This window comes from Sesamum indicum, linkage group LG8 (genome assembly GCF_000512975.1).
Source record: "Sesamum indicum cultivar Zhongzhi No. 13 linkage group LG8, S_indicum_v1.0, whole genome shotgun sequence".
NCBI classification, from domain to species: Eukaryota; Viridiplantae; Streptophyta; class Magnoliopsida; order Lamiales; family Pedaliaceae; genus Sesamum; species Sesamum indicum.
The window spans coordinates 19,399,564-19,412,773 of record NC_026152.1 but is presented as its reverse complement, the minus strand read 5'-3'; the positions used below and the strand labels follow the sequence as shown (position 1 = coordinate 19,412,773).

At 35.7% G+C, this 13,210-nt stretch overlaps 2 protein-coding genes across 2 annotated transcripts; one reads left to right on the top strand and one right to left on the bottom strand.

Annotated features, from left to right (window-relative positions):
* LOC105169504 (transcription factor MYB44-like) lies at positions 3,162-7,002 on the top strand. The gene has a single exon (XM_020696091.1). It carries the CDS (start codon positions 3,353-3,355, stop codon positions 4,211-4,213), a length of 861 nt encoding a protein of 286 aa, XP_020551750.1. The 5' UTR covers positions 3,162-3,352; the 3' UTR covers positions 4,214-7,002.
* LOC105169503 (cinnamyl alcohol dehydrogenase 1) lies at positions 6,914-9,444 on the bottom strand. The gene is made up of 5 exons (XM_011089904.2): positions 9,251-9,444; positions 8,986-9,099; positions 8,002-8,229; positions 7,351-7,790; positions 6,914-7,261 (listed from the first exon to the last, which is right to left on the bottom strand). Exons 1-5 carry the CDS (start codon positions 9,337-9,339, stop codon positions 7,059-7,061), a joined length of 1,074 nt encoding a protein of 357 aa, XP_011088206.1. The 5' UTR covers positions 9,340-9,444; the 3' UTR covers positions 6,914-7,058.

Here is a 13,210-nt window from a genome sequence, read left to right as displayed (position 1 = left end):
TTATTTTTATTTATATTATATTTTAAAGCGTAAAATAATATTTATTATATGTACACATAAATTACATGCCATGGCAATTAATAATAAATATAACAACGGTTGGGAAATTTATTTGTACATATGCAAATAGTTATGCGTACGACCGTTAATTTCTACTTAGATCTCATAAAATCTTGGGTGCTTTCTTGTTATTTATAAATTATAAATATCTCTTGATTTTAATGACCATCTATCAACAAGTCCATTTTGTTAGTACTCGTTTGGTTTTTATCTAATTTTTGTGGTGAATTGATTAAAATGTCATTCAAAATTATAAATTGTAACTTTATATATTTTTTAGAATTTTGAAAATATCATTATGGGATGATATTCCATATGAATTATTTATTTTACCCACACTCATTTTTTTTATATTTTCTCTCAAATATATATTATTTCTAAATTATGAAAGGCTAAAGTAATAATGTCCCACCTCATTATTGACTATATAATAAATTTTTAATTTAAAAGTTGTATTTATAATTTCACAAACAACAAAAAGAAAAAATACTTATGATATACGTTAAACCTGATAAGAGGCAAGTATAGTATGGGAACTTTTTTCTAGAAAATAAGTACCGTCCAAACACCTCCAGCGTCCACTTTCCAACACTTAGACGCAAATAATTTATGTGAGATTGGGGGTCTTCAACTTTAGTCAAAGTGATGGATGTAAGATTAGCTTCATATTGATTTGTGGGGTCTTTCTTCTATTTAGATATGGTGTTGTAAACGTGGTCAAATTTTTATTCAATTAAAATTTCGTTAATAAATAATAATTTCTCATGTTTGGGTTCATTGACTTCTTTTTTTTTTTTTTTTTTTTTGTGAATTGTAAGTTTTCATATATCCAATAATATTTACAGAGTACTACGGGCATACCCGGAGAGATACAAAAGGACCCACACTATAGTTTAAAGAGCAATTAAACCGTGCATGAAATGTGTCAAGAGGAACCTATAGACAGTGATCTTCACGGAAATAATGAGGTCATCGGGATTGGGTAATGCACCCTCAAATATGAATTCATTACGATACCTCCAAAGGTTGTAAACCGTGCATGACAAAGCTAGGTGTCGCGCTTTGTTATGAACGGAGGAGCCGGTTTTCTCCTTCTTGAGCTACTTCACCGCACTGTGCAGGGTGGACATACGTCGGATAATCCCAAGCCATACTCGGATATGTGACCAAACGTAGTTGCTGAACGGGCACTCAAAGAAAAGATGTTTGGCCGATTCCTTGGTGTTGACGCAAAGTGAGCATAAATTCTCCTCATGGAGGAACTCGAGTCTGTCCCTTGTAGCCAATCTGTTGCGCAGCCCAAGCCAAATAATGAACGAGTACTTCGGTGGGATGAAAGCCTTCCAGATAGATGCTTTCCAAGGATGTCTTGTAAGCTTCGGTCTGAAGTACTCATATGCTTTCGACGTTTGAAGGCCCTTAGTGGTAGCCCATCCCGTCATATGTTCAATTGCTGCTGTCGGTGACCCAAAAGCAGTGACTATCTTATTGCGGATATCAGCAAGTCGTTTAAGGAGTGGAGAATCCCCCTTCTTCGATTGCCAGTCCCAAATTGAGGCACCTCTAAGATAGACACCGTTGACCTACTGCACCCACAACGTGTCTGCCTTGCGGTAGATGTTCCATAGAATGCGTGCAAGGAGCGCCACGTTCCAAGATTAGATGTGCCTAATACCGAGACCGCCTTCTTCCTTGGGATGGCATAAATCCTCCCAAGCAACTGGTGCCCTCCTTGAGTTCCATAGAAAATTCCTATAGAGTCGGTGAATTTTCTCGATGACAACCGCTGGAAGGGAGAAAACTTGGAGCCAAAAACACTCCACGCCCTGAATAACCGAACGGATGAGTTCTAGTCGGCCTGTGTATGATAATGACTTGGACTTCCACTTCGAAATGCATTTGACAATTTGATCCACAAGCAATGAGTAGTTGTTGACTGAAAGTCTTTGTGCCGCTAATGAAATGCCAAGGTAGCGGATTGGCATTTCACCTCTCGCAAACTCTGTCCTAGCGAGAATTTCATCAAGTTCCTCATTTCGGATGCCCGCTGTAAAAATGCATGATTTGGAGGTATTGACGGAAAGGCCGAATGCATCAAAGAGCACAACATCATGTAATTATGTACTTAAAGTTGCTTTGGACCTTTTCAAAATTGAGCACCAACTTGTTTTTTGCACTCACAAACTGCCCAAACAGTACACAAAGGCCTACCTTTTAATATATATATATATATATATATAATGTACTTTTCTTCTGTTTGCCTCCTTTTGGAATGTTCATTCACATATTCTAACATTTTAAATTCTAGTTAAACAGGGTGGGCTTTTTTCTACTTTTGGAACATACCCCCCAAGCTTTTGGCTATACTTCGCTTTATACCCTTTTAGACTAGATTTGTTACAGTTTTCTCACAGATTTATACATCTAATCATTATAAATGAAATTCTTGAATAAATTAATTATAATTATCAATATTAAATATCTATTTCTAATAATAATCGACAACTGTAACAATCATGTACTAATAATTGATATCAGATAATGATAACTAATCAACAACTGAAATTAAAGTAAAATGATACCTACTATTAAAGTATAATAACATCCTACACGTTGGTAAGATTCGAAAAGAATATATAAATTAAAATTATAATATAAATACCAATATTGATAATTTTATAATTAATATGATTAAAAATTGAATGAAAGTTAGAAATTCAAAAAGGTTTGGTGTTAGAAGTATGAAAATTAGGGTTGGAATTAAGGAAAAAGTTGTATAGGTGGATTTGGTGCATTGATAGAAACTGGTTTTGAAATTTGAATTTCGAAATTATTTATGAGCTCCCGAGTAAAAGGTAGGTCCCTGGTTAAGGAAAATTTAACAGCTAGAAACAAAAAGGATATGGGGGGAATCTGGAATCTTCCACACTTCCTTCACTATTAAAGCAACTTCCATAACGGCACGAGTCAAAATAGGTAGAATAACGCCCCACCCCCGAGATTTTTTATGCTTCCACCCTCTGTCGTCTCGACACCTGTCTTTCCAGCTGTCTCTCAACCGCCTACGTCTGTTGTAACCGGTAACTGTAACGCTCCCCCCTTCCCCTCTTTACCGGTTCTTTCAGTTACATCCTAATCCCCTCTTTATATATCTATCTCAAATTATTATACGATAAGTTACTCCTTCACCCGGTCTACGTACAGATACCGTATCTATATCTATCTAATATACCTACAATTAATATATAAACGCCTTATTTAGTTAAGGTTAGGGTTTACCTTGTGTTTGTCTATGGCGGCTGCGAAGGAGGTTGGCGATAGGATCAAGGGCCCGTGGAGTCCCGAGGAAGATGAGCTGTTGCGTAAGCTGGTGCAGCGCCACGGTGCCAGGAATTGGTCCTTGATAAGTAGATCGATTCCGGGGAGATCGGGCAAGTCTTGCCGATTGCGGTGGTGTAATCAGCTCTCGCCGGAGGTGGAGCACCGCGCCTTCACGGCGGATGAGGATGAGATTATTCTCAAGGCGCACGCTCAGTTTGGAAACAAGTGGGCGACTATCGCCAGGCTACTCAATGGACGTACGGATAACGCCATCAAAAACCACTGGAACTCGACGTTGAAGCGCAAGTTTGCCGCGGAGACGGCCGCGGTCGGCGTTGGAGAGGAGAGGCTAGCGCAGGTTTTGAGGCGAACCGGAAGCGGAGATGTGTCTACGGCTATGACGAATGGCTTTAGTCCGCAGAGTTTGTGTCCATCAGATTCCGACACATGCGATTCCGGGAACAATGTGAAGTTTTCTTTTCCTTTACCGACGAATGCATTGGTTTTGCCGAGGGCGGCGGCGGCGGATGAGGAAAATAGTGATGGTGAGTTGACCGCGTTGACTCTTTGTTTGCCGGGGACTGGGAGCGATTCATCTGTTAAGATGACCGGTGAAAAAGACTCTACAGCAACTGCGCTCACTCATCCGAGCCACCACCGCCTCAGTCATGCGGCGGAAGTGGATTTGAAGAAAAAACGGCTGTCTTTAGGTCCAGAATTACTTGCTGTTATGCAAGAAATGATCAGGACGGAAGTGAGAAATTACCTTTCAGAACATGAGGAGATAATCCCGGCAGTTAAACGCATTGGCATTAGCAAGCTTAATAATTAATTAACTCTCGGTAAGATGGATTTTAAAAGAGGAATTTTCTGTTTACTGTGCACTGCGGATTTTTTTTTCTTTTCATCAGTAAATTTTGAGTAACTTGTGTGCACAGTAACGCAGAAAATACCTTAAAGAACCGCCACATAAGCACTCTTCTTTATATGGTTTTAAGTTACTGATCTTATGCGGATATTGGCATTTGAGTCTGTTGATTTGTTTAATTTTTGAAAGTGTGTTAAGGGGGTGATGCATTGGTTGTTTTGGATTAGATTAAATAAGAAAAGCTTGGGAAAGTGGGAGCTCAATGTTGGGATGTAGAATAACTCTATGGGGATGTGAGAAATTTTATGTCAACTATGTGAACAGTGGTGAAGATGATATGATCTGTATCATCATCTTCTTTTTGATGGACAATACTATGGAATGACTAGGGATGTATTAAACCATCAAAAAAGAGAATTAGGGATGTACATAATATAATTGCAAAAGGTGCATGTTTTTTAAAAAGTCAAGTGACATGGTCTCACGATGCGCCTTCCGTAAAGCGCAACGTGTGGCTTGTAGTTTGCTGACTACTTTCGCCAATCTCCACACACACTCCCGTTCGGCGCTAGTGCAGCACGCCGACAGGAATCACAATAGGGAGGAACAATCACACAACAGCAAATTGCACACGCAACTTCAGAAAGGAGCTTTTATTAATGCTGAAAAATGCGTATACAGTAAACAACGATGCTAAAACAAGGGATCGTCTTGAGGAGGACTCTAACACGTCACTAAACCAAGCTTCTTGAATTCATTCCCCCTTTATAATAGGCTTAAGAAAATAATCTCTTATTCCAATAGTAGAACACTGAAAGGGCCGATGAGTGTACTTTTCTCGTATCTCCAAGGATAAAGTACTCTGCTTCACACATTAAGCTCCTACTCGTGCACAGGGTGGCGCTCCATCATTGCGTGTGCTGACCGACATCCCCTAATCGCCCGCACGTCCTCCACAAATCACAGCCGACCTCTAGCCCAAAGTGCGGCCTGCAACACATGGGAAGGAGGAAAACATTACAAATTTCAATCTAGATGAATTGAGTTTGAGTTTGAGTTTAAGTTTAATTATATATATGTAAAGAATATCAGGGTAAATGTCGCAAATTGGCTTGATTTTAAGATTAAAATAAATGGTCTCTTCCAAGTGATTCTGCAGAACAACGACTTTGATTGAACATTAGCATTGTTAAGTGACAATGGCTCATCCGATTTTGATTATCAATCACTAGTTTCTAGCACCGTTTATGAATTCGTGCCTTTTATAAACTTCTAATGTATGCTTCATAACTTGAGTAACAACAATAATTATTAGACGGTGATTGTCTTGTGTTCAATCAAGACTCGTGGTTTCGGTCAATCATAAATTGAAATGAGTTTTTTTATAGTTTATATTTTGTCCTTATTTAAACTAAATGTTCTAGGGGCTTTATATCAATTTGCAGCTTTTTATTAGAATTGTACATATATTATTTTTTCTTCCAAAAACTCATCACCTCTTTTCTTTTTACTCTTGTTTCAAACACCCAAACTTTTTAATTAGAGCTAGCTTACAATTTCTTTTTACAATGTACTTTTATCATGAAAATAAAAGCTACTACAAACACTTCGTTAGTATTTTGTGGAACTACGGTTTTGATGAATGAACTTGGGCACTTTTTGGACTTTAGATTTTAGATGACCTACGACCCTGTTGTTGCATAGTAGGCTCAAATCTGTTTTTGTAAGTGGGCTTAAACAGCCCAACCTCCCTGCCCCACGGCCCAAAAGTCTGTTGGCCCTGTCATTCTAGCCCTCAGCTGAAGCCCCAAAAAACCACGGGTCTTAAATATTAGTTTCCTTCTCTCTCTGAAACAGAGAATGAGAGGGAACAATCAACCAACCATCCGCTATGCAAATCCAGGTGAATGAAAGGGCAGTTGTGGATGGGCACCTCCTGTATCCATGTACCATACACCATCCATGAGTATTGTCGATAATCCAGTTTCCAAGATTCTGAAGTTGTGGGCCCCCAACATATATAAGTATGATCATGATGGCTACTTCCATTCTCGCACCATACCCCACTCAACTAATAAAAGTTTGGATGGGTTACGCCTAATGTCGTTTGCAGTGAATTTCAACGTATTATCTCATCATAGATCATATATGTTTGTTATGTGGTTGAGTGATTCCAAAACTTGTACAACATTTCATATGCAAAGAATAGCATTTTTTTGTAGGTGGAAGTATTTTCTGATATACCTCACCTCAACTACATACATATCACTTATATTTGCGTAGTTTCATTAGTTTATGAGACAAAAAGATTCAAGAGTTTCTGAGTATGAGTTGTTGAGATTTAAAAGGAACCATTCATACGATTGATTTAAGTCTAACCAAAGTTGGTTTCAGGTAGAATTTTCCTAGTATAATGCCTAAAGCCCAACAACCTTGACAAAAGAAATGGTCGCAATATGAGGAAGATCATGACCTACCAATGTCTTTCTCACCAAAATCGTAAGTTAAAAGCTTGTTAGATGGCATATGCTCATCCATTCACAATGCCGAGTAAATCCAAATCTTACCAACCATAAGAACACATCAAAGTCAAAGAGAGAGCCCATCTTTCACAATCACCAAACCAGTCTTTACCTACACTCACGACTATGTGTAAGCCAGAGATTGAGATAAAACCAAACCCCTCCAAGTCTTTTATTATATGTGATCCAAAGATATAAGCAAAGCCATATTGCATTCCTTTCAACAACAGTGAACATCACTTCATTGTATTATATAATTAAGTTTTCTGGATTGTGTGTTTGGCATTTCACTGATCAAGATTGCTGCCTGCAACATCCACGACGAATCTGTATCTAACGTCGTTCTTCTCCAGCCTCGCAAAGGCGGTGTTGATGTAGTCCATTTTCACTATCTCGATGGTGGATGTGAGGCCCTTTTCCTTGCAAAATTCTAGCATTTCCTCCGTCTCTTTCATGCTACCAATGAAGCTTCCCGTTATGCTTTTCCTCCCTGCATCAAGTTGAAGAACATTACAAGGGTGTCATTAAACCAGTTATACAAATACCAAATAGACATGAAGTAGAAAGATGTGAACTCACCGAGCATGACCATGGGTGTTATAAATTGCAATGGAGTGTTTATAACCCCCATCAAGATTAACTTGCCATCAACTTTCAACAAGGACAAGTAAGGTTCCAACGGGTGGAATACCGGTATTGTGTCAATGATGTAGTCTAGTGAGTCGGTAAGCTCTTGCATTCTATCGGCGTTTGAGCTGACCAGGTAGTCATCGGCGCCTAGGTGTTCCAATGCTTCTTCCCTCTTCCTGTCAGACGAGCTGATGACAGTAATGTGGTGGCCCATTGCCTTTGCAATCTTCACACCCATGTGGCCGACCCCTCCGAGACCCAAAATACCGCCTCTTAACCCACTGCCTTTTAGTCCAAAATGGTTCAGGGGACTGTACACGGTCACACCGGCGCATAGTAGAGGTGCTGCCTGTTCTGGTGCCATACCATCTGGAATTTTCACCACAAACCTGTAAAACAGAGCAATTTGAAAGAAATGTTAGAAAATTCTGATGCATATACTAAAAATAGGATTTTGACTGCATCACGGTTGATTGTTTTTGTCGAAATGCGGCAGCAATGGAGAACAGAGATGAGATTGGTTACATGAATCAAATAAACATGTATAACTATTCAAATATGAAAAAGAAGAAGCATTAAACTAGTTAAGTCCATGCTCACTTCTGATGAACAACCATAGCACCAGCAAATCCCCCTTGGGTGGGCTTGCCATCAGTATAAACATCATTATAGGACCAAATCTTCTTGTTGCAGTATTGCTCAATATCTGCATTGCAAGGGCGGCAGTTCCCACAGCATCCGACAATGCAGCCAACTCCAACCACATCACCAGCTCTGAACTTGGTCACACCTGATCCCACCTCTATCACCTCACCGACCACTTCATGCCTAAGAAAAACAGTGTGGAAAAGTTTAACACAAACAAAACCATTAAATGTGACCCAGAATTTTAAAGACTGGATAAATAAAGAAATTGTTGCCATTCATCGTACCATGGAAAATACGAACTATACAACATATTATTCAGCTAAAACAGAGTTCTTTTTTCCAAGAAGTGCCCTTCATCTGAGTACTACTCAGGCATAATGGGTTGATTCACACAAAATCTTTAATTGAATACTCACCTTCATGGTTGCTGATCATTAATGCAGAAATGTGCTGACTTACGAATACAACATCACGGTTACGATCTAAATATTACATGTGACTAGTGCCTAAGTCAAACAGAGCATCAGAACACGAACTAGGAAACAGGGAACTCGAACTTTTGCGACCATGTCGGTAATTTAGCTTAAAACTGGGAATTGAGATGAGATAGACAGAAGAACAATCCGTTTTAGACTTGGAATGAACAAGAAACCTGAACTTCTGACCACTAGTTGCTCCTAGTCTAAAATCATGAAGTGGACCCCCGCGACAGCCAACAAGAATCCTAGGTTAAGCAATAATTGAACCAAGCACGCCCGAATGAATAAGCAGCCTTATCATCCACAGCAGAGGCCTCACAAAAGTTGATTCCACTTTTCCCTTAAGGAACACACAACAAGAACTGAACTTCCAAATTCCAAGGAAACACACACAATTGCGTGGAAATGGGGAAAAAGAAAAGAACACAAAAGAGAAGAGAGATGACAGAGTATATACCCTGGAACCATAGGGTAACTGGACATGCCAAGATCATTCTTAACCTGATGAATATCAGTATGGCAAATCCCACAGCACATCACCTTCACATAAACATCTTCAGGGCCCGTGTTTCTGTTCATGCATTAATTTTTTTCCACCAAAGCAGAAGATCATATCAGACAAGAAAACTGAACTCATAGATATGAAACAACAAAAGGAATGAACAGTGGAAAGACAAAAAAGAAAAAGAAAACATTGGAAAAAAGGTGTAATCTTGAAATACCTGAGAGTGTATGTATAGGGTGAGAGAATCCCAGAAGGGTCTCTTGCAGCCCATCCTACTGTTTTTCTCTCCATTTCAAGGCTGCCCATTCGATTCTTGATTGTTTGCTTCAGCGTTTAAGAATGAATAGTCTGCAATTTTGAGGGTAAGGACTGCTACCAAATTACGCTCATATATATAGAGACAGGGGAAGGGATAAAGGAAGAGAATTCAGCAAAAATATAAGGAAAGGTTGACAAGAAAAGACTGAGAGACATCTCAGCAAACAGCCCCTCAATGGGGTAGGGTGGGGTGGGTGGGGGTTGGTGAGCACTGAGCACTGCTTTCTAATGTCCTTTTTCCCGTTTGTTTTCTACTATGATGATTAAACATGTGAATTAATTATTATTTTCTACGTAGACGTGTAATTTGCAAGTAAATCAAGTTAGGTAAAGTAAATTTTAATTCAAATTAAATTTAGCAATTTATTATAATTACACAACAGATTACAGATTGATATATTAATTAACATTTCTTTAAGCTTTTCAATTAAAATATACCTCTGGAGCAAATTTTTATTTTTCTAAAAAGAAAATCAAATTTATAGAAAATAAAAAAAAAATGGTGGGATTCTTTAAAAGTCCCTTATCTTTTTCACATGAAATTTGTAGTCTACTATGGTGATAACTTATAAAACTAATTAATTGGAATATAATTACTCTTGCTATATTATATATTTCCTTTATAGTCCTCTACTTATGTTGCTACTTTAGCCGTATTAATAAATAAGAGTAATGAATTTGAATGTCCCACACACTATGTGGGGGTGTTACTCGTATTTTCACCTTTTTCAATTATTACTTCTCTTTAATATTTGACAATATTAGTGGATGATATCTCACGTTATAAAATTAAATTGACATAATTGTCGAGATTCATATTACTATTTAAATATTAATTTTGAAAAATAAATTTGTATTATTTATATTAAAATTTAGATACCCTAAATATTTACGGATGTTGAATGCATATTTTTACTTTTTTTTTGTAATATTACACTAATATATGGTTTTACTGAAAATTAAAAAATAAAATGACCATTAGGATGTTAGGTGAAGATGCTAACGTCACGGAGTCGTCAGCGTCTCTCTTTTTTCTCTTTCTTTATTATTATTCTTTTTTAAAAAAAGAAAAGGTTCTCTCTTTTTTCTTTTTCTTTATTATTATTCTTTTTTAAAAAAAGAAAAGGAGAAGGTGTCATTATCATGGAAGTATCGCTTGGCAGTTTGAGCCTTTGAGGCAAAGCCACTCATCCACATTCCGTCTCGCCGACCCAATACACTATTTTTATATACATATAATAATTTATAAATATTGTCGACACAATAAAAATAATTAGTATATAAATTATCATTTATGAATAAAAAATACCTTTTTTTAATATTTGTTTTGATAAATTTATGGATAACTTTTCTTGACAAAATGTTTATCTCACTTTTCTTTACTAACTATTTAATTGGATTGACATTATGTACTTTTGTTTGAAAAGTTGGTTCCCTATTTAAATATAAATATACAGAGATGGAAAAAATAAAATTTTATATACTGTATATTTGCATCATGAGTTGCATATATAATAAATTAATTATTCTTTTAATTATATATCAATCACATATGTCTGTTATTTAATTTATTAAAATTCCATTTGGAGTGAAATTTTGTTAGTGGAGGGTTCAATCTTTGTCAACTATCCTAGGAAGTTGATGTGATATGTCAAAGTGAGTGAACCGAACCGGGGGAAAATACACCAAAATGATGTAACAATTAGGTAGCAAGTGAATGTCATTAGGTCATCAACTCCCAATTGCTAGGAAAAAAACACCGTACCATAATCATTCGGACAACATTTGACGTCCAAGTCATAGGAGATATTGGATTCAATGGGCCTTATTTTTGGGCTCCCAGTACATGTATGTGGGCTTTTTTGTATGGATCAGAAGGAGAAGAGAAGAGAAGCTGACCTCGTGTAATTAAGCCTATTGTGGGTGGGCTTTAACTTTGGGCTGGATAATGACCACTCTTTTGAGCAGTTGAACAGTTCTGTTGCTACCACAAGGCCCAATCAGTAATTTCGAGTAATTGATTATCACAATTACTTGTGTTTTCTTACTAACAAAAGTGGAAAAACAAGCAATGTTGGGATAAAACATATTCTTGGACCACTAGAAAAAATTTAATATTTAATCATCAGTTGTTGTCATAGTTAAAAATAAATATTCATAATAAATAATCATTGATCATGGTCATACAATAGTTGTTAATCGTGATTTTGAAACTGTGACTAAAGCGTTTATCATGACTAAAATATAATTTTTAAAATCACATAAAATTTATATATAATTACACCAAATTTTAAGGGTGTGCAGTATAATTGGATGATTTTATTTTGTGTACTACATGATTAATTTGGAGATAACTTAAAAAAGGTAACCCCTACTGATCTTTTTAAATGTTACCATCTTTCATAATCACTCCAACCAAATACAAAATTGTGTTGTTAAATGAAATATAACATGCACATGAGATCTAACTTAATTGGCTAAGTCGAGGCCCCATAATTATAAAGACATGTGTTCGAATCTCATCAATGTGTGAGATATTATTTAACTTTAATAATAGATGTTGATTATACAAAATTATCAAAATATTGATAATTGATTTATAATTATCTACAGTGGATCAGATAACACAATATTTCAAATTAAATAACAAATAATGGATAAAATCATGAAGGAATTAGTTATCGTTGTATTTTCTATCCCATTATGCTTAATTTCATAGTATTAATAAACGAGCCCTTGGTGTATTTTTGTGGTGATTTTGACTGGTTGAACAAGACTACCTCAACTACTCAATTAATGTGCAATTCCTGCAATTTATTGCTTATTGGGTTATTCAATGCACTAATAATAATAATAATCAAGATCACATCTATATAAATAAAATAAAATAGTCACTTATTAACTAAAATTAAATTTTACGAGACATATTGATGATTTATGTTTCACCTTTTGGTTGGAGGTTTTAGGTTTAATAATGTTATTGGTGGTGGAGAATATGGGCATTAAGTTTGATCTTTTCAAGGGACCCGATTTTATTCCATTCCAACGCAACTGTAAACATTTAATTCGCATGTGCTGTGTCTGCTGTCCGACAGATCACTCATAACCTATCATTTCACTTTACTATTTTTGGAAATTTCATAAATAATAGAATTAAAAATATATAAATTTTAAATTATGTGATGAAAACTTACAATTTGTGGCTGCAGGGTCATCAGTAGACAGATCCGTTGAGCTAATTAATTATAGAAAATAATGGAATGCTGAAACTCCCCATAATAAAATTATAATTCAGTCAAATTAAATTAATTATAAAATAAATATAATATATTTATTATATAAATTATTTTTTAATTATTCACGAATTATATGTTAGATGTATTACACTTATTATAAAATTAATATAAATTTAATATTTATATATTTGGTACGGTTTAAGGTGAAGGAGTTGTGTTGATTTTGATTGGTTGGACAAGTCACATCAACTACTCCACGCAATTCCTGCAATGTAATTTTTGTCGCTTATCCACTTATGGAACTCAACGCCGTGTACGTATTTTTTCCAGAAAAGGAAACGTAATATCAATTTAAAATTAAATATAGAATTATATACACTTTACTCCTTTGAATTATACTTCAAATAATATTTACCTTTAAAATAATAAATATAACACTTACCTTTAAGAATAATTATTTGATAATACTGGTTTTATTATATATATATATATGTTTGTAGTTCAAAAAAAATCTTTTTTTAATAGTTTGCATTTTAAATTTAATAAAAAAATTAATTGGAAAAGATATATTAAATACAATAATGTAAAACACAATTATTAAGTTAAATAGTTAAAATTTTATT

What these genes read in the sequence shown, in the direction of transcription:
- LOC105169503 (XM_011089904.2), bottom strand. Translation starts at nt 9,339, where the DNA reads ATGGGCAGCCTTGAAATGGAGAGAAAAACAGTAGGATGGGCTGCAAGA. An exon ending in AGTTACCCTATGGTTCCAGG is followed by an intron (nt 8,230 to 8,985) that starts GTATATACTCTG and finishes TGTTTTTCTTAG; the next exon opens with GCATGAAGTGGTCGGTGAGG. An exon ending in GCTATGGTTGTTCATCAGAA is followed by an intron (nt 7,791 to 8,001) that starts GTGAGCATGGAC and finishes TCTGTTTTACAG; the next exon opens with GTTTGTGGTGAAAATTCCAG.
- LOC105169504 (XM_020696091.1), top strand. Translation starts at nt 3,353, where the DNA reads ATGGCGGCTGCGAAGGAGGTTGGCGATAGGATCAAGGGCCCGTGGAGT.